The sequence below is a fragment of the Rattus rattus genome, chromosome 1, assembly GCF_011064425.1.
Source record: "Rattus rattus isolate New Zealand chromosome 1, Rrattus_CSIRO_v1, whole genome shotgun sequence".
NCBI classification, from domain to species: Eukaryota; Metazoa; Chordata; class Mammalia; order Rodentia; family Muridae; genus Rattus; species Rattus rattus.
The window spans coordinates 5,575,242-5,601,094 of record NC_046154.1 but is presented as its reverse complement, the minus strand read 5'-3'; the positions used below and the strand labels follow the sequence as shown (position 1 = coordinate 5,601,094).

General features: G+C 54.6%; 1 protein-coding gene across 3 annotated transcripts in view; it reads left to right on the top strand.

Moving 5' to 3' along the window:
- The window catches only part of Morn1 (MORN repeat containing 1), a 58,927-nt gene extending 33,379 nt beyond the window's left edge, over positions 1-25,548 (top strand). For 2 of the 3 annotated variants that reach the window (XM_032893495.1, XM_032893485.1), the window contains 4 exons: positions 8,795-8,928; positions 9,034-9,116; positions 22,587-22,630; positions 25,250-25,548. In XM_032893495.1, the coding sequence (XP_032749386.1) occupies positions 8,795-8,928; positions 9,034-9,116; positions 22,587-22,630; positions 25,250-25,398 (410 nt within the window). In that variant the 3' untranslated portion in view covers positions 25,399-25,548. The remainder of the gene's footprint in view (positions 1-8,794; positions 8,929-9,033; positions 9,117-22,586; positions 22,631-25,249) is intronic. The other variant, XM_032893489.1, reaches the window with a different exon arrangement.
- The last annotated feature ends 305 nt before the right edge of the window (positions 25,549-25,853 follow it).

Sequence of the window (25,853 nt, the reverse complement as noted above, 5' to 3'; positions counted from 1 at the left end):
GGGAAGAGATGGTGCCCAGTGGAGCCTGGAAGCTCTCACCAAGCCCCAGAGTGGACCCATAGGAATTTCACAGAATGTCTGTTCCACCAGGCATGGGAGCAGACTCGAGGCTACTTTTGCCAAAAGCTCGCAGTCTGCTTCTAACTAGAGTAGGACTTATGACAAACAGAGAGACTCTCCCTAGAGGGCGTAACCTGGAACTTTCTTAAGTCCCAGGGTCCCAGCGGTCAGGAAAAGGCCACGGTCTGGCCTTGAGCTCCTGTCGTGGACAGGTGCTTTGTGAGTTGCAGTAGAAGAGAGACTGGTTGGGAGGAAAGCCTTAGGCTAACTGCAGGCCTGATATCTGCTGTGTCTACAGCTGTCTGCAGAATTGAGACATTTTATCTGATGGACTTTTCCTGTACTAGGGATGGAAGCCAGGGCCTTGCAAATACCAGCACACAAATACCACTGAGCCACACCCCTAGTTCCCCAAGAGCTTTTATGACTAAAGAAAGAAAAGACCTTCCTCCCCTCCTACCTGCAGTTTCCTAAGAGAGTTCAAAGTTGCTGGACAGGTTTGAGCAGCACCTTGGTGTCAAGATGGAGCCTGCAGCCCTTGCAGCCCTGTGCCCATCCTCCCAAGCACGAGAACCCCACTGGCCTCTGTAGCTGTGGTCCACAGTGGGCTTGCCCTGGCGGTCTTAAAGGAGCCTGCTCTCCCCACCTGCCTCCGACCCCACTGTTCTATTTTGAGCTGGACATCTGAGTGCTCCTACCTCTCAGAACCAGGAGGCCTCCCCACCACTGCTGGAAAGGAGGTGGTGATGTACTCTTCTGTGGTATGAGTCTCTCGAGAAGCAAGTCAAGGCAGATGGCATGGAGCAGTGGCCCTCTCAGGGGATTCCAGCTGCACTGGAAGCATTGCATCTTAAATGGTGGATGGCCACGTGTACTGTCACCGAGATGTCCATTGTCATCTTCTGCTGACAGTGCCGACTCAGAAACCATTCTGGAGCAGAAATCGAGTGGACCTTCGTAGAGGTAGCAGGGACTCCATGGGAACACTAGCTCCCGACCACCCCAGGCCTTAAGGTCTCAGGCCTGCTGTCTCAGGTGATCCTCGGGGCTGAGGTCACCCTCTCCTGTGACTCTGGGCCATTCTAAAGGCCTCCCACCAGACAGAGAGCAAGGTTGCTTGCATCCTGACCAGCCTCGAGGACAGTTTTGTTGTTTCATTTTGGTTTTTTTGTTTGTTTGTTTGTTTTTTAAACAGGGTCTAGGAGCCAGATGGTAGTGGTGCACACCTTTAATCCCAGCACTCAGTGGCAGAGGCAGGTGGGTCTCTGAGTTCGAAGCCACTCTGGTCTACAGAGCGAGTTCCAGGCCAGGCAGAGCTACACAGAGAAATCCTGTCTCAAAAATCCAAGCCCAAACAAAACAAAACAGAGTCTGCAAAGTCCTGGCTGTCCTGAACTCACTTATGTAGACCAGGCTGGCCTAAAACCCACAAGAGATTCCCCTGCTTCAGCCTCCTGGGCTGTATGCTATCACACCTGGTTCAGGAGCAGCGGTGAGGGAAGTGAGAGAGAAGCCAGGTCAGCCACCAACAGCAGCCGCAACACAACCTATCTGCCTCCCTTGCCGGCTACTCCCCTGTACCCAGGCCCCCTTGTTAGCTAGCCTTTCTACCTGCTCCGTGCGTGCTGGCATGAGGTTGGCCGGAGTAGGAATCCCAGCTTTTGCTGGTTGACTGGGCCCTAATCTTGAGGACTGTACGCACCCATCCTGCCTAGGGGCAAAAGGGTCCAGGCTACAGCCACTTAGGTCGGGCAGAGTTTCAGGAGAGCTAAGGGCTCGGTGGACACACAAACTTGTATCGGACCGGCTTTGCCGTGTGCTTTTCTGCTCTTGCTACCCAGCTGTCCAGCAGCCACCACTTCTGAGCAGAGCTACCTACAGATGAAATACGACCAGGAACCCCACATAAGCAGGCACCTGGGAACCCCATAGTAGCTCCTCCTGGCCTGGGGCCCTTCCAGCATCCCCACAGGGCCTGCTGCTGTCCCAGTGGCCCAGCCTTGCTGTTTGGCTGTATACAAACAGCTTGGCTGGGGAGAGCCTCCCGAAGGCGAGGAGTGGGCGGGGGTGTCAGAAACAGATTCAGAAAGAACCTTGAATTAGCCCAAGTCTTGGAAGCTTGCCAGCAGTAGCACGCTGGCTTCCCTGTTCCAAGGCAGTTCTGACACGGAGCTCCAGAGGCAGGCATGGAGCAGCCGCGTGCCTGAGGCTGTGAGTTTCACAAAGGAGTTTCCAACCCGCTTAGGCGTGGCACAGAGCGTGGGCTCTTCAGGAAAAAGAAAAGTCACATGGGCAGGCAGAGGCTCATGCCTTTTACCTCAGCACTTGGGAGGCTGAAATAGTACTGCCGTGAGTTCAAGGCTGGCTGGGGCTCCATAGCTCTAGACCAGCCTGAGCTATATAATGAAACCCCAAGCAGAAATGTCACTCCACTGTTCACACTCTGGATCCCGAGGCAAGCTCTGGTAAAACATTCAGAGTGGGGAAAAGGGGCCGTGACTTCAGATAAGTTCCACTCTCTGTGTTTCAGGAAAGCAGGGAAGATTACACTGGGCCCCTCCTGGCAATTGAGTGTGGGGTGCAGTAAGGATGATGCGCTTTGCATAGCCACAGCACCTCCTGGCTCTACGGAGCAGCCATGATGTTGCCTGGGGCCCCAGCGCCACCACTGACCGCCAAGAGCCTGGCTCAGAAAACAGATAGAGGGCAGCAGACACCATTGTCACCAGGCTACGTACCACCATGTCCAGGGTTCTAGAGATCAACATTTGTTCTGTTGTTTGTTTTTTTAATTTTAGTTTTTTGGCAGGCTCCTGTAGCTTGGGCTGGCTGGCTTCGTGTTATGCAGTCAGGGACAACCCTAAACTTCTGATCCTCCTACCTGCACTTCCGAGAGCTGTGATCACAGGGGTGTACCCCCATGCCCAGTCCGAAGTTTTTGATAAAAGAATAAATCAAAACTGTCTGGTCAGGAGAGGAGAACTGTCTGGAGGAATAGCTCAGCAGTTTAGAGCCACGGCTGCTTCCCAGTGGACTCAGGTTCAACATCCAGCACCCACAGGGCAGCCCACAACTATCTCTGACTCTACTTCCAAGGAATTGGATGCCCTCTCCTGCCCCCCTCAAGCACCAGACATGCACATGGTGCACAGACATGCAGGCAGGCAAACAGCACAACCCACAAAATAATAACAAAGTGTCAAAAAGGAAAAGAAACACCAAAAACTGGCGGGTTGGGAGCGGGAGCAGGGCAGGGATGAAGCCAGAGACTGGCCTGTATTTTCTTACACCATAAACATCCATTTACACAGCTGATTCTCCTTCTAGGCCCTGACCCCAGGGCAAAAGGTATAGCCTCAGGAGGGGCCATGTGGCATGTGGACACAGACATTGGTCCTCCATAACTGAGACAGTTCCACCTTAGTGACCAGGCAGATGACCTGTAGTAGTTACCTGCAGGTCGCTCTGACACAGTGTCCAGCACAGGCAACTCAGAGGAACACGAGTTTATTTTGGTTGATGGTTTTCAGGGTTTCCATCCATGGCCACTTGGTATTGTGCACTTAGGCAAAATGTCCCATCAGCAGAAACATATGCTGGAAGAGAGTGGTCTTCACACAGATGTGTGTGGCGGCAGATGGGGCCAGAGGCTTTTGTACACAGCTTTTGGGTGTGCATTGGGAACCCAAACCCAGGTCCTCAGGCTTCTTCAGTAAGTACTTTACCCACTGAGCCAGCTCACCCGCCTCCCTCTTCATTTCTTGGTGGACAGAAACCACTGAGAGTAGATCAGAGGCCGGATATAACCTGCACATCTACACATCTATACTCCAGTGACCTGAGATAACCTTCACATCTATGCCCCAGTGACCTGATTCCCTTCAGAGTTTCCTCAGCTTCCCAAAACAGTGCCACCAGCTGGAGACCAAGAACTGAGCACAGGAGGCTATGAAAGACATTTCAAACCATTCCTGAACCCAAAAGGAAGCAAGTGCAGCCCATAGGGCAGGTCACCTGTAGAGCAGTGGGGCACTTGGACCTGCCTGCCTGGGCCTGATCCCCCCCCACTCATAAAGGGAGCAGTGGGTGATCCATGGGTGTGTGCAAACTGTGTGAGCGCCTAGTCAGGCTCTGGTCCTGGAAGCCCAGGGGGTGGGGGTGGGGGTGGGGGGGGGGGGGGGGGGGGTGCTACCGTGATTGCTGGCTTAGCAAGCAGGCTAAGGAATCTGAGAGCTGGAGGGTTGCATGCTGGGGAGACCCATGCAGAGACCGGATAGAAATCAGGCACTGTTGCCCATAGCTGTAGGGGCAGAACCTCTGGCGGGGGGGTTGAGGGGGGGTGGCAGACCCTCCAGGTTCACTCCAGCCACAGCAGGGCCAAAAGAACAGGAGCAACCCTGGAGGACCAGGGTAGCCATACTGAAGCACAGACACCCTCGCCGGGACACCTGGCCGCTAACTTATCCAGGCCCTGAGCTGCTTTTTTCCTTGGCTAATGGAATGCACACGAAGACTAATGCTCTGTGTCTGGTCACCTCCAGGTGAATCCACTCCATCCCCTCAGGGCTAGTAACATTTGAGTTTTTGAATTCACTTAAACAAAGAAAATATTCCAACCTCCGGTTTGCGCTCCTCCTGGCGAGTCCCGGGCCCAGGGCAGCTGTTTCACGGTGAGGCCTGTCCTCTCGGTCCTGTTTATTCCTGCAGTTTCTCTGCCTCCTGCCTCCGTGTCCTACACAGGTGATTAGGGAGTCTAATTGGTTTGCCTGTAAAAAAGATAATTAATTGGTATTTCCTTCACGGAGAGGTCAGGTTGCCCGCTCTGATCCCTAGCAGATCCTCTCCCCCACTCCAGAGCCCCCTCCCTGGCGGTGACCGAGCAACCTTTATCTTGCTGATAAAGACATAATTGCCACCAGCACTTGCAGGCCTTAGGGTGGGTTCCCAGAGATTAAGAATCCCATCTCTGGGCCCCTTGGTTGGGAGAGGTAGCAGATGTAGCTCCCGGGCAGGAGAGCCTCCAAAACGTAGCAGAAATATCCTCTGCAGAGCACTTTGTATCTAACAGGTACAAAGTATCTGCTGCAAAGCCCTTGCCCAAGAACTGGTGAAAGTGAGAACCCCACCCCCACAGTCAAGGGTGGTTCCCCGCTGCAGGGATGGGATGGAGTAATGAGCAGTGTTAGAATACCTCTTCCTGGTGTCTCCTCAGCACTGCAAGTGACTGACTCCTCCCCCACCCGCCCACCCCCAGCAGCTGTCCGTGGCTAGAAGGCAGACACTCCTATTGTTGACAGCACTCGTCCCCTATCTGATAGCAGCTCTGTGGCTTATCGCTCCTCTGCAGTAAGATCTTAAGCCTTTAGGAGGCTCTTATCTCTCTTACGGTTCTGCCTGATAGGACCACGTCTGCAGACGGGGTGGACACAGGTGAAGTGACTGCCCCGAGGTGAACTGAGCAAACCAAGGAGAGATTCCCGGCAGCAGGCGCAAAACTGTTCAGGACATCCCCGGGTGTTACCTGCAACAGTCCATGTAGCATGATGGGAAGGGAACAGCGAGCCCTGGGGACACAAGAAGTGGTGAGAGAGCCTCTAGGGCTATCTGAAGAATGGGTAGCCTCAGGGTGCAGAAGGTTAGAGGATGGGGGAGGAAGTTGCCCTCTGGCACCCCGGCAGAGCTGAGGGCACCAGACAGTTGGAGGATGAAACCCAGTCTGTGTCCTCTGCCAGAGCTTGACTCGTACCCCACAGGACAGACAAAGCCCTTGGAAGCTCAGGGCAACCACCTTAGTGTCCCAACAGAGGTCTGAACCAGTCTTATGCTGGGGTGGGGGTGGGGTGTGAGAAATGAGTTACATGGCAGACTGGGGACAGAGAGCCCAGGCAGGATCATCACAGCCAGGGCTTAAACATGGCGCTGGAGTCACCTGGGGAGCAGAATATCGAGAAGAGTGGGGACATGGGGCCGGAGAAAGGTTGTTTGTCTGTCAAAGGGGGGGGGGACTGGATTTATGTCTGGGGGCCCAAGTGCTTGTGGCTGCACTACATGGATATCCCAGGACAGTGTGTGGCTACTGCAGGAAGCTGTGTATCTCTTCTCCCCGGAATCAGGAGTTGGGACACTCACCTACCTCCACGAGAAGTGAGAGGGTCTGCTCAGAACAGAGGTCAGCTTAAGTGAGGGGCACCCATATCAGGGCCTGGTGTGCTGTGGACCTGGGCAGTAGCCAGTGACAACAGGGTAGAACAGGTGACAGTTCCCCTGAAGCCTGGGTGCAGAGGGGCAGGTGACAGTCCCTCCCCAAGCCTGGGTGGAGAGGGTACTCACTCTTCTCATGAAACCTGGGTCTTCATCTGCCATGGACAAGCCATGGACAGAAGCACCCCTGTTCCTGGGCAGTGGAACTGTCAGTCAGCTTCACTTCACGTTTCTTTCTTTTTTTTTTTTTTTAAGATTTATTTATAGTATTTATTATACAGAAGTACACTGTAGCTGTCTTCAGACACCAGAAGAGTGCATCAGATCTTATTACAGATGGATGGTTATGAGCCACCATGTGGTTGCTGGGATTTGAACTCAGGACGTCTAGAAGAGCAGTCAATGCTCTTAACCACTGAGCCATCTCTCCAGCCCTCACCTCATATTTCTAAGAGCAGTCAGCAAGGCCTCCATTTGGCAAGCCTTCCAAGTGGCCCCTTTCCTCCGGGGGAACCACATACTTGTGGGTGCCTCTTGCCCCTTTCCTCGGCTGTGAGTCTCCCCTCCCCTAAGAGCTCTGACCAGATACTCACAGGGTTAGTATAGGAGGAACAGCTGAGGACCTTGTGTGGCTTATCTGGACACCATCCCTGCAGAGCCAAGGTCGGCTGAGTGAACAGTCTGTTACACCCCAGGGATCAAAGAGGCAGAGGTGGGAAGCAAAGGCCTCTCTCACTTGCAATGACTGAGCACTGTGGCCAACCAGGCAGCCTCATTCTTGGGATAGGGTGAGGTCTGCCACATATCCAGATGGTCTCAAGTACCAACCTTGTGTAGACTGAGAAGCTGGGCTTCCAGGTCCCCACCAATCCATGTCATCTTCCCACAAAGCAACCCGTTTAGCATCAGTAATGTGAATGTCACGTCGTCATCATAGCTTCTGTTCACCTTGTCCGAACCTCTAGTTTCCAGCAACAACATGATAGCAGGGAGGTCATCAGATACAGCACAGATGTACCAGCCACAGTGACTTCTGGAGAAGTCCTTTAGCAGTGCGGCCTGAACCACCTAGCCCAAGGGAGGCAGACCCTCACAGCCTTGGTCCAGATACATTCATCTGCCCGTCAAAGATCCTCGCTGGGTCTGTAACCTACTCCACTCCCTAGAATCAGTACATGGCCCATTAGAGCCTGATGTACTGTTAACGAGCAGACCTACAGTCAGTGTCCCCACAGGGCCACCCAGCAGTCACCCTAACTGGGCACAATCCTCTGAGATATGAGGACAGAGCTTGCATCTTAATGCAAAAGTTGTTCCTCCTCTTGTTCTTTGGTTTTGTTTTCTCCCGAGACCTGGTTCCTCTGTGTAACCCTGGCTGTCCTGGAACTCGCTCTGTGGGAGGTGGCAGAGCACAGTCCACATGGCCCTCCAGTGTGCAGAGAGCTGGAAACCATGTTGTCAGCATTGCGGTTCCCAGTCATTGCCCAGGACATCGGCAGTGCAAGGCACAGAGCTGCGGGGAAGGACATTAGCTAAGGAATGTCCTTGCATAAGAAAAAGGTTTTTATTAATGCGCCATAAGACAAAATTAATACACCTCTGAGAGAAGTAATTCTCCCACCTGCAATTCGGAGATATTTCAGAGGCCCAGCTCCTGCAAACCTGGACTCCGGGGAAGGGACATTAATGTCTCTGGCCCCAGGGCCCTGTCTAATACATAGATGAAAGATGCTCCCCCCACTCAGCCCATTCCCACCAAGGAGCCAGCCCGAGCATGAGCATGGGGGTCCTATCTGAAGACCCCTTTCTTTAAAGAGACATCGTTCTGGAGCATCTCAGCACCCCTAATGATGCCGACCCAAACTGTATCCCCTCTTCCAGGACCGCCACCTAGGAACTGCCCTCTGCTCTACCCTTGTTTTCCTGCCTTTGCTGTGTAAGACTTTCATGAAACACTCCCACTTCCCCCGTAGCTCATAATCTGAGGCTCCTGCTCTAGCCAGAGCTCCCACCCCCATTACAACTTCTTGGCTCTCTGGCTCTTAGGGGGCTATGTCTCTTCCCCAATAAGGAACCCTCAGGAAAAGGGCCATTGGAAGGACCCTGGAGCTTGGTCCTACAAGAAGGTGGGCTTGTGGTATGCACATGTGTGTGGGAGGGACCACCCGGCCAGCCACTCTAACCTGGCCACACCACTGTGCTGCCCCACCCACACTGCCTGCTCTATAGCCCCCCTCCTGAGCTCCCTTCCACACACTGTCCTATCCACCTGCCCCGTCCATGCTTCTAATCCAAACTCCTCCTGTCTGCCCTACATGTCCACAGTTAGCTCCTAGTATCCACACTTCCCTGTCTACCCTCCTCTCAGACCGGCTCAGAGAAATACCTGAGCCGGACAAAGGTTCATCCCCAGCAAGGCTCCATCCACTTCTTGTCCCCTGCCCACTCCCATGATGACAACGAACCTCTCCCTTTGCTCAGGGTTCACAGGGCCTCCCTTTGCTTTATTTTTCTGGTCAAACCTTCTCCCCAGCCAGGAGACACGAACCCTGCTGTTCTGCTGCCTATCAGCGAGTGGACCAAGGCTGTGCTGAGTTTGTGGACATTTACCTCGGAGCCCCTCCGCCTGGGATGCAGCCCTATCTGTTCCTGCCCAGCATGCTTGAGGTGGGCCCGAGGCCATAGTGTGTGTGTGTGGTGGGGGTGGGGGTGTTCTGATTCACCATTACCACGCTCCTCTGAACCTTTTCTCTCCTCCTGCCTGACCCATAGAAGGCTGGCAACAGGCCTAAAGGTGACCAGAGTCCCCCGGAGGTGTTGTCCACTGCCCAGGAACCTCTAAGAGGCACCAACAGGTAAGATACGCACTAGCCGGGGTCTGCCACAGCCAAACCCTGGCCTTAGCCTGCCTCTCCAAGGGCGCCATGGTGAAGGGGTCTGCGAGGTGATGGCCAGAAGGAGTTGTAGGGTGTCTAGGAAGACAGAGCAGGTGCCCAGAGCCTGTCGCCAGAGAATGAGCCTCTGGATGAGCACAGCACCCATGTCTCTGAGTGGCTCACCCAGTAAAGGCCCACGGAGAGGAAGAGGGCGTGCTACTGCCTTCTTACTGCAAACCCTACACCCCAGCACCAGGTGGAGCCCCACGAGGTCTGGTAGCAGGGCTAGGGAAAAGGCTACAGGCCCCTCAGAGGTAGATAGCAGCCAACAGTGGATGCACAGAGAGACCATCCATGTTAGGTAGGGATCACTGGGGCAGGTGGGGCACTCATAGAATGGACATGTTTTCCCAACCTCCCAGGCCAGGGTACGCTGTGGGCACACCCAGTGAGGCGCTGCAAAACTAGCCCTGGCTCACGGGAGAGGAAACTGAGGAATGAGGACTTACCCTTCAGTAGTGGCCCTCTTAAATCAGGTCTGGGTTTCTGTCTGACAAGTCAGAGGGCTGCTTGTCACAGTGAGAGGTGAGACAGCATGTCTGCTGACTCAGGAGGATGTGGCAGCCAGCTCCACCCCCAGTCTTCCAGCACCTATGAGCCATGGCACGGTAGGTACCTTGTAGAACAGCCAGCACCCACATGCCAGGTGCTCCGATAGTGGAACATGTGGGGTGTGGGCCTTATTGGACCTAATGGAGCAGGAAGTCCCAGCAGTTCTTGAGAGACTGGCCAGCAGGGCAGACAAGGGCCAGGGGAGCCATGGACTAGAGATAGCTTCTGCTCTCTGTCGGTGCCTCTTAGAGGTTCCTGGGCAGTGGGCGACACCTCCAGGGGACTCCGGCCACCTTTAGGCCTCTGCCAGCCTTCTATGGGTCGGGCAGGAGAGAAAAGGTTCAGAGGAGCGTGGTAATGGTAAATCAGAACACTGCTCCTGAGACAGCCAGGAGAGAGCTTAAGAGATAGTCACTAGCCAGATCTCTCGGGAGTTTGTGGAAGCCTTTGTCCCCATGCCAGAGGGCAGGAGCCCAAGAGTGCCCTGGGAGCACTGCCTCAGTGTGGGGCTCACATGAAATGCCCAGCGCAGGGCCAGAGCAGACTGACCCAACAGCAAGGCTACCAGAGAAGAGATGCGGTGGGGCTGGACGGCAGGGCCTGCGGCCTGCCAGAGCTGAGCTGCCTGCTGGCTCCTGCAGCTGGGTTGCTCATCGGTGACGCAGTGGGTGTAGGACGAGCCAGGAACTCTGGAGGCTGGCAAAGAGCTGGCGAACTGACAAGCCTTTGATGCCCCTCAAACGGCGGTACTGGGACAGAGCCTCATCCAGCAGGAGATGTGTCCCGTGCGGCTCTGAGTCAGGGTCTGTGAATCGACCACGGAGTGTGTTTGTACGACAGCCAAAGCTGATTTAAAAATACAACCAAGATCTGGCTAGAGCAGAGCTACCATGGGCCCAGCATTTCCTCCCCGAGAGGATGTGAGAGCGGACAGTGAGCACCAGGGTCATTGACGCTGGTCACCTCAAGGCCCAGGATGCTCCGTCTGACCCTGTGGGGGTTCATCGCCAAGGCTGCCGTGAACAGGTTTCTTCCTTCAACTGAAGGCTTTTGCTGCGTCCTCCAGAAAAGATGGAAGGTAGCCAGTCCGCTTCCCACCACCACTGCCCACTAAGGAACTCCAAGGTGTCTGCAATTAAATGACACAGAAATAAGATTCTAGGACCCCAAGAAGCTGCTGAGTCAGCGTGCAAACTCAAAACGGCCCACGTGTTCAGCGTGTGCCTGTGACCCTGCTTTTGCTGCTTCCTGCGTTTCGGCCAGCATCAGAGTGTTCCTGGCTACGGGCAGCCATCAGACTCCACCTTCCACCACTGAGATTAAGGTCATTCTCCTGGGAGCCTTGCCTCGAAACAGCTGGTCTCCTGTTTCCAGAACATAGAAACACCAGGGAGAACTTTAAAATTTTTTTCTTGTTTATTTTTTGAGATAGGAGCTGATGTAGCCCAGGCTGGCCAAAGGCTGCTGACGGTGGCCTTGGACTTCCAATCCCCCTGCCTCCCACTGCTAAGTGTTTAGGATTACAGGCCCATATTACCACACCTGGTTTATACAGTGCCGGGCATGGAACCCTGTGTTTGTGCATAGTAGGCAAGGAGTCTACCAAGTGAGCTACACCCCAGAGAGGCAATGTGGCTAGGGCAGTGACTGTCACCTATGCACAAACCCTGCTCCCCAGCCTCCTCAGTGCCACGTTCTCAGGGCCATGAGGTCTTTTGTCTCTTCTGACTCGGCCACCCTCACCATGCAAATGCTGCCCTCCAGGAATGCCCACCTCAAGACATTGTCCAGGGCTTCTCAGTTCTGCCTCCCAGAACTGAGTGAGTGACCCTTTGTGGGAGCCTTGGGCAGGGTCTGTCCCCACTTTGTTCCAGGCACCTGTGGCAATCAAAGGGTTTTGTCACCTCCTGCTGCTGTTTGGGTATCAGATCCTTAAGTCCCTTAACCAAAAGACCTGACCCTCCAGGATTCTAGGACAGCTGTCTTCCAGAGGCATTGCCCAGCCCTGCAAACCAGGAGTGCTTCAGTGTCTTGGTTTGCACTTAAGATCCCAGAGCATCGTGGGAGTGGACTTCTGGCCTGAACCCCTCACCTGGGCAGGGCATCCTTAAGAGGCTCAGGATGGGTAAGGGGAAGAGCGAAGGCCACTAGCAGCCCCTCTGGATGCGGATCCTGGCTCTTGAGCCTTTGTTGGACCATAGAAGAAGGTTGGACTCTTGAGATCTGAGCTTGGAGTCATGAAAACTCAGACCTTTCTAACAAAAGCCAGATCTGGAGTGCTTCCCCATCCCCAGCACTCAGAGAGGTCCAGTTCAGGTGCTGCGCAGCCCCCAAGTCTTCTGTCACATTGGCACCATATCACCTCTGACCTCAGAGTGTGGATCATACACTAGACTGCTCAGACCTATCATGGGGCCCCAACCCCACCAGGTTCTGCCTGTTGGCCTACTACTGCCCAGCTACTGGGTACACCTTGAGTATCTGTGACCCGGCATTTGCCACCTCTGTGCCAGACTCTTCTTACCACTCCCAACCACACAGAGACAAAGCCACTGAGTCACAACCGTCCTGAGGAAACCCTTGGTCTGGCTCTTCCAGAGGGCTCCAAGAGGGTCTAGCTGTGCTCATTTGGGGCCCTTGCTTTCTAGTTGGTCTCTGGAGAGATAAGGCCACAAGCCTGCATCCCCTGTCCCTGCCTAACCCAGCCGGGCTGGCTGCCACACCTGGGTCATAGTTCATAACCTTCCTCTCTTCTGGCAAAGATGGGGTGGGGGGTTGGAGGCCAAGATGCCAAGGAGGGAACAATTTCAGTCAGCTCATGTAATCACGTAAGATCATTACAGCTTTCAGACACTACCACCGCACACTACCTCAGCCTGTCAGGCACGAGGAGAGAAAAGCCCCCACACTTAGTGGAAAATGATCAAACTGGAAGCCACTATGGCACCCTGGGAACCACTCTAGCCCACCCCACCCCCAGCATAGAAGCATGGATCCCAGTGGCTCAACTGAGGGTATAAGCCAGCTGGTCAGGGCTCGTCGTACCTTGTGTATCAGTCAGTGCTGGACAGAAGTTATGGGGGTAATGTGGCAGGGATGACGGATCGTAGCCTCTGGGTGATTAGCAGAACACCCAAGAGGCCCACAGTTGAGGCTTATAGGTGGGGAACCTGAGAAGTTCAGATAGCTGCCATCCCACTAAGAGTGGTCCTCCTGATGGCATCGGGGTGGACCCAGGACAGGCTGGGACTGAATCTTTAAGGAAACACCAGTCCCTCAAACCACAGTCTCCTAGTTAGGGTTTCTGTTGCTGCGGTAAAACATCACGACCCCAGGGAGGAAAGGGTTTATTCAGCTTATACTTCCATACTACATCACTATTCATCACTGAAGGAAGTCAGGGCAGGAGCCTGGAGGCAGGAGCTGATGCAGAGACTATGGAGGGGGGCTGCTGACTGGCTTGCTCATCTTGGCTCACTCAGCCTGCTTTGTTTGTTCTGTTCTTGTTTTGTTTTTCAAGGCAAGAGTTTCTCTGTGTATCCCTGGCTGACCCGGAACTCACTCAGTAGACCAGGCTAGCCACAAACCCAGAGATCCGCCTGCCTCTGCCTCCCGAGTGCTAGGGACTAATGGCGTACGCCACTGTGCCCGGCCTCAGTCTGCTTTCTTATAGAACCGAGGACCATCAGCTCAAGGGTGGTACCACCCACAGTGAGCCCTCTCCCGCCCCCCTCCCCTGCCATCACCAATTAAGAAAGTGACCTACAGCTGGGTCTTATGGCGGCACCTTCTCAGGTGAGGTTCGACCCTCAGATGACTCTAGCTTGTGTCAAGCTGACATTAAACCAGCCAGCTTGTATCCGTATCCCTTTGGCCTGCACAAAATGCTCTACCTGGGCTTCTGGGGAGAGACTGGCCCTGGGCACCCGCCGGTGACTCTTGAGACCTGGGACAGTCTCACCGACTAGATTTGCCTGAGTCAGACTCAGCAGTCACTGCTGTTGTCATCCGAAGGCTTCAGACAAAGGGAAGGGCGAGGAAGGAGCTCCCCCCTGCAGAGATGGAGAGCGACAGCCACCCCGTAATTTCAGCACAGGGCAGGGGACCCAGGGGTCTGACTTACATAAGACAGCGCTCGGAGAGCCTGCTTACCTCTTACAACTCAGGCCTCCTTCTGGAACATCTCATCTGGATACAGAAACGCCCCTTTGTGCTCCCCCAAAACAAGCGCTTTGGTGGGGACGCGAGGCCTAAGATCTCAACAATAGCAGGCTTAGCGTGAGCAAGACCTGTGGGCACAGGTTGGTACCTGCCTCTCTACTCTGCCTCCAGCAGTCACAGTGGCTGTGGACGCTCACCAGGCCTGTCACCTGTGTACACAGCAGTGAGGGAGACCAGCAAGTACAGAGCCTGGTCCCCGAGTGCAAGGAGCTCTTGGCCTCCAGACTCCACTGACGGTGATGTCACTGCTGAGGTTGGCGCTAGGCTTGGAAGGGCTGGATGACCAGGAGAAGTGGGGTCCTAGGTAGGGTTCCTGGGCTCTGGGAAAAGTAGGTTTTTCATGCTCTCAAAATCTGGTCTCTGCCTTAATACACAGACACCCAAAGCCAGGCCAACACTATTACGAAGAAGGAAAGGGATTGTGGGTGGGTGGGCACACCCAGCCCAGCCCTAGGGTCATGCCGGCAGTAGAGGCACTTGCTGCAGGCTTTCCTGGGAGGGAGCATGTTTCCGTTCAGGGCCCCTTGCCGCATTCCTGCAGAGACATTCCAGGCATGTTCTGGGATTTCATGACATGACAAAGGACCCTGTCAGTCCCTGCACGATATGAAGTTGTGTCAGCTGCAAAGGATGGACTTGATTTAATAAGTGTGGCTGCGAATTTGTCCAGCCACACATGAGCATTCCGCAGAATAGGGAAAGGGCTCCGGTTACACTTCCCCCCAGAAACTCTAATTGCATGCCTTGTGATGGAAAGAATGCATCTGCCTGAGACTCCACCAGCGAGGGGGTTGAGACACACATCCAGTCGCTCAGTAACGTGTAAGGGAAGTTGTGGCAGACGACCTTGGGCCTGACTGCACACTGGGTCTCTCACCTGCTCACCCAATGCCCGACACATGCTGGGGACCGTCAGAGCCCCTCCTCCCTCCTCAGCACCAAGGGAAATGGTTCTAATTAAGACTTCCATGATTAGTCATTTAATCAGTCATTAGGCCAACACAGATGGAGTCAATTAATTTTTTTATATACTTGAAAAGATAGTTGATGACAGGCAGCCCTCTGAGCTGGCCGTAGGTGGCCACTGCATACCTAACGCTGGACTCTTGTCCCCCTCGAGGAAGCAGCAAACACTCATGGTAGGGAGATGCTGGAATCCTAGGCTCCGACCTGCCCTGAACCTGGGGCTTCCGATGGTGCCACAGGCAAGGCTGCCTCCTGTCATAGCACAACAGCACCAGGACCTTTGGGCAAGAACCCACTGGCTCGAAGCCTGAGACAGTATGGTGCAGAGGTGGCACTGAGTCCTGGCCATACTCTAACACCCTAAGGCAGCCATGCATCCCACAGCCAACAGAGACAGAGCACACCCAGGCCCATAGCCCAACACACACCCAGCCAGTGTATATGCGACTCAGTGAAGGAGTCCACCGGGCTGCTGGGTGGGGAGGAAACACAGAGAAGTGGTCTCATAGCTCTTTCCTGGTTCCCTTCAGTCCCTACTTCAGATCACCCGGCCTATTGATGCCTTAACACCACACCACAGGCCTGGCTCACCCTGGGGCTTATTCTGAATACACTTTCGGGCACCTTGCTCCCCTCCACTCCCCAAACAAGCCATGCTGGGGGAACTCCCGGGAAAATGCTTTCTAATGATCTCTACTAGACCCAGACACTCACGATGTGGCTGTGACAACACAGACACCCACTTGGTCCCTTCCCCAGCTCTTTGTGGCTCACCTGTGCCCTCCTACCTGGAGGCTGAGCCCCCCCACTTCTGTCTTCAGGGCGTATGCTTCATGGCTGAGACAGAGCAATGGACCTCACCTTAGCCCTGGATTGAGGTCCCCATAGCATAGCTGCAGGGGACATGGGGGTGGCATGACCAGGTCCGTCCCAGAAGGAAGAACACCAGAGATGAACTGGGCATTCCTGTGTGGTGAGGCCCTTGTGTAGGCACCAAGATGAGGTAGGAGTTACGTTGTGTGATTCTGAGGCTCTTGCTGCCTGGGCCCGTATGGCCCCTCTGTCACCCAGCTGCCTACCTGACCAGTGGGTGTCTCACACTGCAGAAAGCCCCGAGGAAGCAAGGAGAGATGAAGGGATTCCCCGGTTCCTCCTTTCTTTAGGACATTTATCTTTTTTTTTTTTTTTTTTTTTTCGAGCTGGGGACCGAACCCAGGGCCTTGTGCTTGCTAGGCAAGCGCTCTACCACTGAGCTAAATCCCCAACCTGACATTTATCTTTTTAAACTGTGTGCGTGCGGGCATGCATGTAAACGTGTGAAGTCGCTGGCACAGCCCAAAAGAGGGTGTCAGATCCTCTGGAGCTGGAGTTAGTCAATGGTTGAGAGGCACCTGACATGGATGCTGGGAACCAAAACTCTGGCCCTCTTGGAGAGCAGCAGGTGCATTTAACTGTTGAGCCATCTTTCCAGCTTCCGCTAAAAAGTTTTAAGGACTGAAAAATGAGCCGGGTCCTGTCCAAGGAGGAGTAACAAACTGAAGCAGGTGAGGGCTGAGCAGGAGCAGCTGGCCCTCGGATGTGCCTTCACCCTGGCTCCCGCGCCCTAATCCCCCTGCACAGCAGGCTGTTTCCTGCTGGTGCTGGTGCTGGGATAATGACCCCGGCAGAATGAGACGGAGGACAGCAACCTTAACCCCTCACGTGCCACTGTCAGGGGCCTCCTTCCCAGCCAAACAGGTATCGCCCTCCAAATTAAGTGAACTGGGCTTCCCGCCCAGGATAGAGCTCAGGAGGGTGAAGTCATTAAGCCCTGTTCTATGGCCTGGGAAACATGCATAACCATCCATGGCTGTCCATCCAGAGTCTTGGATGAGCCCTTGGTCTGGGGCCTCACAGGAGTGGCTTGTGGCCAGCATTGCCTGTGTGCTGAGGTCTTGCCCTGGCCTGTGTCCAGGAGAAGGGATGTCACTGACCAAGCACTCAAACCTCCATCCCTCTCCGTAAGAACACAGTGACAGCAGCTTCGGCGTGTGTGCGCGTGCGTGCGCGTGTGTGTGTGCGCGTGTGTGTGCACGTGTGCGCATGCGTGCGTGTGTGTGTGCGCGTGCGTGTGTGTGCATGTGTGTATGTGCATGTGTGCATGTGCGTGTGTGTGCGTGTGTGTGCATGTGTGTGTGCGTGTGTGTGTGACACACAACTCTAACTCATGGTTCTAATTTTGGAGCTTTGGTGTGGAGTCCAAGGGGGTTATAGAAGACCTGGGGCTCATACCCACTGTAGCCTGGGCTGCACCTGCCTTTATACCATCGGGGCCTGTTAGTGTAGGCTGCATTCAGCCGCCAAGGACCCTAGGACAGAAACATCTACTCAGGCTCCTGGCCTTGACCAGGAGGTTCAGATGGGTTATTCAGAGACCTAGAACTTGTACCTTTCACCCCTGTGGGAACCTCTAGCCTGGAACCTCGGGCTCACTGGGCTCACTCCTTACTTCAGATCCCCTACCTAGGCCAGGCCAGACTAGGCACAGGGAGGGTTGGCTGGCGGGTATCTGTTTTTATAAACTGGACTACCACATGCAAGCTGGGCAAGGCAAGACCCACTTTAGCACCCCAGAGCTCCTGCAGGGCCTGTGAAACCTGATCTGTAGCTAAGCCCACGAAGCAGTGGGTAGAAAGGCATAGCCTCTGTGTCTGGGGCTCGGGCTGAAGCTCTGTCACCCATACCCCATTTTGCTGTTTCCACCTCTCTCTGAGATCTGACCATCAAGGCCCACTATACAAGGCCACGTCTCCTTAGCTCTCCAGTGAACCACAGAGCCACACAATGCCCTTCACAAACACACTCTGGTACTGAGGCTGAAAGAGGCTGCAGGAAGCAGGAGTGTGTGTCCCTGCCAACCTGACAGTAGCTAGGACTGAGGACCTTCGTGAGCCCCTCCCCCGCCATGTACCTCAGGTTGCTGGGACTGGGGACAGTCGGGCACAGAGGAGGCTCTGTTGTGTGTCTAGTCAGTTTGAGACCAGCCTCCGGCCATGCCAACTTCCTGCCATGCCTCAGGCCGACAGCCTCCATGTGCCTCTGATACCTGTGTTCTCCCGCAGAGCCCATGCGGTCTTGAAGGGAAAGACAGAGGCCTCCTGCCCAGAGGAATACTACTTAGTGGTCACCCTGCTCCATAGAGGCCCCGTAGTTCCTGGATCTGTGACCTTCTGTAGCTTGGAACAGGCTTCTCCGAAGCTGGGCCTGTCTGGATGATGGTAGAATTCTGGGCAAGCATGAGCGTGCCCATTCAGTGACCTCTGGGGGTGGGGGTGAGCATCAGAGCTTTTCTCTTTACTGAGAAGCATCTGCCCTCAGACTTGTACCCTTGGACCATGTCAGGTGATGGGGCAGTGCCTGTGCCTGGACTTCACTGAGATCTGGCACCTGTCCCATCTGCTGGATTCTTAGAAGGTGAATTGGTATCAGCTGGGCTCCCTCATCCGGTGTCCGGCTGTAGTGATGGGAACATATTTTTGCTTCCAGCAAAGACAGAATATGTGGGATTGGACCTGTCCCCTCAAAAATAAAGAAGCAGCAGTTAAAAACCAGAGAGAGAGAGAGAGAGAGAGAGAGAGAGGGGGGGGGAGGAGATGGAAGTAGGAGCCTGCGAAAAGGCAAAGGGTGAGAGAGGGTGAGAGAGCCCCATGGCTGGCCATGGCGGCACCCACCTTTTAATCCCAGCACAAGGGAGTCAGAGGCAGGCATATCTCTGAGTCCGAGGCCAGCTTGTCCTATGGAGAGAGTTCCAAGACAGCCAGGACAGAGCCACTTGTGTACAGGGTGCAAACACCCAGCTGGAGGCCTGGAAATACACAGGGTGCTGGCTGAACGTAGTTCAGAACAATTAACCTGAACTTAAACGACACCCAACAAGCCCAGGAAGCAAAACCAAGATGGAAGGCACCATCTTGAGGCAACGGAACATCAAGACCATTTCAGTGGACACAGAAGGATCTCAATCTGTACTGGGTATAGACTGGAAAAGGCGGAGGTGCAGCTCAACAAGGAGTAATAGCTTAGCATCCTGGAGGCCCTAGGCTCTATCACCACAAGATCAGCAAGCAAGCAAGGAATACAGAGAAATACAGCCCAGGAGTCCATCAAAACCTAAGACGTGACGCGAGAGAGATGAGCCACTGAGGAGCACGGGGACAGCCGCAGCTGGACTCCGTGCTCACCAGGAAAGCTGAGGGGCAGGCAGAAACCCCAAGCCAAACTAGCAGGAGCCTGTGGAGCTCAGTTCAGTCAAGAACACGGACCAACATGTGTGAGCTGGGCCTGAATACCACACTCGCTCACAAAATAATCCAGAAGCTGGCAGGGATGAAACAGACCCATTTGGAGCGAGGCCCTTCCTGAGGAATGGCTGTGCTGACCTGAAGGTGGTCTCCAAATCATTCCAGGAGCTGAGAGGGAGACGAAACAGGCAGAACACACGGGGAAGGGAAGGGGAGGGAACAGAAAAAAACGCTAGGGTGAAATGATGGCCAAGTGTGTTTTGTTGGCCTACTTTTAAAACGTTTATATCATTTTTATATCTTATTTTGTACATCAATATGATTGTGAGACTGGGCACACACCACAGTGAGTGAGGAGGTCAAAGGACAAGTTTGAGGAGTCAGTCTTCTCTTTCATCATGGGGTCAAAGGGTCACCTGGCCTAGGCAGCAAATGCCCTCACCCCCCACCAGCCTTGCTTCTTACGAGATTCAGATTGCCTAGGCTGGCTTTGAACTCCCAATCCTCCTGCCTCCACCTCACGAATGCTGGGATTCAAGCGTTCGAATCAGGGCAAACTTCTAAAAAAAAAAACTTTCTAGTGGCAATGAAATTTCATACCACGGGTCCCGGTCCTAACACAGCAAGCATTCCTGAGGTCCCAGCGCTCGGCATTCCAGGCCGGGGTGGGCGACACAGACCTCACTTCAAAACAGAGCTCGGTCCGCAGTGTGCCGGCCTAGCACAGACATAGGCTTAATGCTCAGCACCCCACAAACTGGCCATGCTGGTGTACACATGCAATCTCAGCAGCCTGGAGGTGGGAACCCAGGCAGAGGGCAGCGGGAATCCAGAACCATCCTTGGCTATACAACCAGTTCAAAGCCAACCTGGGGTATATGAGACCCTGGCCCCTGTCTCAAAAAGAATGAGGGTGAAAATTTAGTGTGTGTGTGTGTGTGTGTGTGTGTGTGTGTGTGTGTGTGTGTGTGTACGCATGTGTAATGAGAAAGAGAGAAAAGGTCCTGTAGCATTCCAAGCTTACTCAAGGATACCAGCCCAGTTTGTGGGCCCCTCCCTGCCCAGTGCTGGCAACTGCCTCCTCAGCTGGGCTGCTAGAAATGTTTCTCAGATTCTCGGTTCCGATCCCCCTGCCGAGCCCCATGATGTGCATACCGTTCCTACCTGAAGCTCTCCCTCACACGGCTACCAGGCACCACAGAATGGCCTTCTTCTCTCAAACTATCTCTTGGGTCTCCTGGAGACCTGGCCTCAGGCCTGACCACATTGCCTCCCTCTACTGCCCAGTTAACCGCCAGCTCTGAGGGCCCCTTACTCCAGACGCCAGCTCCTGCCTGCCTCTGTCTGGCCTCCTCAAAGCCCTAGGGGTCTCTAAAAACTCTCAGAACTCTCAGGGTTCTTGTAACCCCCTTTATTTCTCTTAAAGCTGGCAGCCTGACAGGCTCTAGTTATTCCTGCTGCTAAATTATTTATCTCTTCCCCTTTAAGGTGACTCCTGGGGCCCAGCCGAAGCCCGTTTTCCCTACTTAAAATGAAGTCATTTAAAAATCTTTTGTCTTTAATTTTTTATCACCCAAACCAGGCATGTGGTCTTTTTAAGTTTGTCAAGGGATCAGAACCTGCTGATACTTAAGCCCCACCTGGACAGGGGCCCTTTGCACTGTCCCTAGCTCTGCACTGGCTGGAGGCCACCTTGAGCCTCTAGTGACAGGAAATCAGCTGTCCCAGATGGAGGGCCAGGGTCAGGGAGGAGGCCCAACGGCTGTAGTTTTGAGGCTCCTCCCTGTCCGTAGGGATCCATAGTTCAGCACGCAGCTCAGCCCGACCATCTGGGACTGAGGCCAGGTGTCTACACGGAGCCAGCACCCTAATCCCCCACCCCCAACCCCACTCCCCTCCCAGTCAGGAAACAGGAGAGGCTCTACAAACTTGATTCAGAGACCTAAACCCAGGATGTGCCAGAGGGCCCCATATTGCCACGTGTACTGGCCACATTCAGCAGGGCCTTGCCAGGTCCTCCTCAGATGACCCAACCCCGGGCAGCTGGTCCTTCTTCAGGGTGTGTCTCCAAAGCTGGACCAGCCCTCATTGGCTGTTTTCAAAGCCCAAGGGTGTGTGGGGCTCCGGCTTCAGTCTGAAGAATGTGTCAGACAGGGTTTGCACCTACCTTGGGAATCCTGCGGGATTCTCGTGGATCCTGTGGGCAGCAGTGAGGGTCCATCTTTCAGACACAGGAGCCAAAGGAGAGCGCCTGGATAGGAGTTCCAGAGTCAGGCCTCTCTCCTCTACTCCTCCCAGGCGACACTTATTGGAAGGCTCACATGGGTGCCTCATCCTCAAGTCCCGTCTTTTTAGTGTGTGTGTGTGTGTGTGTGTGTGTGTGTGTGTGTGTGTGTGTGTGTGTGCATGTGTGTGTGAATCAAAGGACCTCCTTGGATGCTGTCCCCAGGAACATTACCCACTCCCCCTGAGACAAGGTTTCTCATTGGCCTGGAGCTCAGCAATTAGGCCAGACTGGTTGGCCCGGAAGCTCCAGAGGTGCTCTTGTCTCTTCCTCCTCAGTGCTGGAGTTACAGACACACACGACCGTGTCTGGCATTTTTACATGGGGATTGAACTCCGGGTCCTCTTGCTCACAAAACAACAGCTTTACTGACTGTGCCGTCTCCCCTGCCCATTGAGTCACTTTTTTTTTTTTTTTTTTTTTTTTTTCGGAGCTGGGGACCGAACCCAGGGGCCTTGCGCTCGCTGGGCAAGCGCTCTACCACTGAGCTAAATCCCCCAACCCCTGAGTCACTTCTTTCTGAAAGATAATTTATTCCTCAGCAACCTCCAAGCAGGGTCTAGACCTCGGATCTGTTGTCAGACCAGCTCCCAGCTCCTCTCTCAATCACCCTAGTCTGGGTGTGAGAGACCCTAGCATCCCAGAAGCCATACCTGGGTTCTGAGGGAGCAGGACTAGCCAGAATCGTAGGGTGGTTGTTACACACCTGCCCAGCAACGCCGAGACTGTGAGGCCCGGAGGTGGGGCTTTGAGAGAGGCAGGAACAAGGAATGGGTTGCTTGTACAGAGCTCTCAAGAGGAGACACAGGGGGTTGGGGATTTAGCTCAGTGGTGGTAGAGCGCTTGCCTAGGGGCGCAAGGCCCTGGGTTCGGTCCCCAGCTCCAAAAAAAAAAAAAAAAAAAAAAAAAAAAAAAAGAGGAGACACAGAGAAGGTGACACACACACACACACACACACACACACACACACACACACACACACACACACACACGTGTAGACACCAGAACCGTTGGCCTCAGTTTGGGTGGAATCAATACCCAAAGAGGATTGCCAGAGTACTCAGGTCCCTCCGTTGCTCTCCACAGGTCTGATGGGACCACAGCAGAGCCATCGACAGCTGCATATCTAGGTGGGTATTTAGATGTGAAGGACCCCGTCCGTCACTGTGGTTACAAAGGCAGAGGCAAACTGTCCTGGGGGATGGGCCTGTGGGTGGCGACGGTGGTCCAGGCAAGGCATGTGCTCAAGCATCCCAGAGGTAGATGGAGGTGTGTGGGTTATGGGTAGGGGGAACATCGCAAGCTACCCCCAGACCTATACGAAAGGGGCCTGAGGCCATGAGGAAGATTCACAGATGAGAATGTTCCAGAAAGGACAGAGCTGAGTGGTGTAGTGACAGAAGGCTTGGGTAACTAAGCGCGTGTGGGGAGGCATGGACTCTCCTTACCACCTCAGGAAAGCAGCAGCCAAGGTAGCGGCTGAATTAACAAAGGACAAGATAACAGCGAGTTCATCGGCAGCTGAACCTGAAGGGTGCGGGAAACACAACGTGGCCATGAGTCTCTGATCCTCAGACCCTCATGTGCTCCAACACAGCATCCCTGCATACTGGTATACCTGACCCTCCTCTGGACAGTAAGCAATCTGTGGGCTCTCAGGTCTCGGCCAGCAGAGCCCACAGTTTGGGGACAGGATCCTTGGTCCAGGGCGTTTTTCAGAGCTGCTGTACTCCTAGGAACTGGGCAGTGCCTAAGCTGGGCCTAGGTGGGCAGCCTTTGGGCTTAGGCCCCTATTGTGAAGTTATCAAGCCAAGCCTGGGTCCTCCCCACCAAGCTAGAGAGGCCCCAGTCCCAGAGAGCCAGGGAGGCCAAGGCTTTGACCTCATCAGAGCACAGAACAGAAATGACTTCTCCAGACTCAGTTCCCTCCTCTAGAAGGGCCCAGGCCCGGGCAGCTGATACAGGTTCAACAAAGGGTAGACACTTGTCTGCCTAGCCCCCAAAATTCAGCTTTGCTCCAGCACCTCCAGAATCCTGGTGAGAGGCCTGCGAGACCCATCTCACATAGGGTCATGGGAAGCAGAAACCAGCCACTCACAGCTCTGTCGGGGCCTCGAGGTCAGGGTGAGCCTGGGCCTGCTGCTCTGCTGGTGGGCTCTACTAGAAAGAGCCTGGAACAGGGGGACAGGGTGGGATGCAACATTCCCACCCACACCTACTGCTGAGTCTTTAGATTGGCCCTGGGCAAAGTCCCTGTCACCTCTGGACAGTGAGAAGAATCTTTCAGTTCCAGGACTGAAGCTGCCACACAGGGTAAAGCCAGGTGACAGCCAAACCCCTCAGCTGAGAGCTGGCCTGGGGGACAGGATTAGGGACCAGGACTGAACAATGTGGTGTCCGGGCCTCCAGTGCAAGCCACCAGCCAGAGCATCTGATGGGGGATAGGCCCCAGCAACAGGGTCAGATCAGGCCTGTGGCCTGGTTCAGCGGCCATGGCCGTGAGCTCACACTGGCTCCCCAGGCCAGCACCCTTGGCCCAGCCTGGTGCAGCTGCATGTTCCTGGGAACGCCTAGAGATGGGCTGCTTGGGAACACTGTGGCTGCGTCGCTATGCAGGGCTTCCCTCCAGCTGCCAGAGAGGCTGGCCTGTTGCCGGTGCTTTACTGATACAGTGTGTCCCCTGCCCCAAGTACCCCAGTCCCAGTTCATGGGCCCCCTAGAACCAGTTTCTTGGAAGAAAATTCTGAAGGCCAAGCAAATTCCTCCAGCCCCCAGGCCCACTCTCATCCCATCCAGGAAGGCACAGCCCTTAGCTTAGCGGGGAATGGAGGGTAACCACTTGCTCAGTGGCTGGAATGTCACTCGGCTGGGCTCTGCTGCGCTTGGTGGTGGGAGCCTGCCTCAACCCAGTTTCAGCGGCTGCCACATTCCTGGTGTGAGCCTGGGCCAGCCAAGGGGCTTTTTCCACACTCTGGTGCCAGCCCCAGCGGGCTCAGGGGAGGGAGAGAGGGCTGTTTCTATGGCAACTTCCCTTTTTGTTATTTCTTATTTTCTTTTTTATGGTTTCTCCAACTTTGAAGCTCTCCAGACAGTTTACAGACTGTGGAAAGGAAAAGTGCTTTTCCTCCTCTGCCCCCCCACCAGGCTTTCTCTCCCCCCAGACCCCCAGGCCTTCCCTCCTCCCAGGCCCCCAGGCCTTCCCTCCCCACAGTCCCCCAAGCCTTCCCTCCTCCCAGGCCCCCAGGCCTTCCCTCCCCACAGCCCCCCCAGGCCTTCCCTCCCCCCCCCAGACTCCCAGGCCTTCCTTCCCCCAGTTCCCCCCAGGCCTTCCCTCCCTACCCCCCCAGCCCCCTCCAGGGTCTCAGGACCCCACCAGACACTTCAAGCCTTGAGAGGCCCAGCTATTTCTTAAACATTTAGAGAAACGAATGTGTTTTCTCCAACAACAATGTAGTCAAGTATTTACAAAAAAAAGACTCAGCCACGTGGCCTAATTAGCAGTTGGGAGCAGGGGTCTCTGTGGCTTGGTGTAGTTGACCCTGAGGGCTGTCTGTACATCTGTCCCCTCCCCACACCTGCCTCCTTCATTCCCAGACCTGATCTGAGAAGCTGGTTGCTTTGGCCAAACGCTTGCTAATGAAGCACCCAGCCTCAGGATGGCAGACATGGCTGAGATACCCAAGGGAGGGTGGAGAGCCTGGGCTCTAGTGGTCACACTCACCTGAGGACACCCTGCCTGTCCCTCACAGGGGAGTATGTGCTCATGGTCTGTGACGTCACCAGCCCTCCATTCCTGGGCCACAGGCTGCCCACCACCTTCAAACACCTGCGGATCCTGGCAAGGGGGGACATCCACTGGCCCCATGTCCCTGAAGATCACCCAGAAGCTCTAAGCTAGAGGCCACTCCTGGCCGTTGGACATAAGGGAACCAGCAATATCCTCAAGGGAAGGTCAGGGACCAAATCCTCTATTCCTAAACAATCTGAGAGCTGGGGACGGCCTGTGAGCCCCACAGCTACTGACTTCAATAAAACTCTAAAATACCAACCCTGAGTAGCACCCCCATGGGGCGCCTTCTAATAGACTCTTCCTTGGCCTTAGCACTGAATTGATTCGGAGTCCTATGGGACACGGGTAGGGGCTCAGTGTCCCAGTGCCCTCTTGAGGACCCTCATATCTGCCCCACCAACAACACTGTTCCTGGGCCCATGAAGGTCTAAATTAGATTTCCATGAAGGCAAGGACTGGGGGCAACTAGGCCACCCAGCATGAGCAGCCTCAAGTTCAGGTCCCCTGGCACTGCAAAGTGAAGAGGGTCTTCTTACCTGGTCATCCCCAGCATTGCTAAGGTA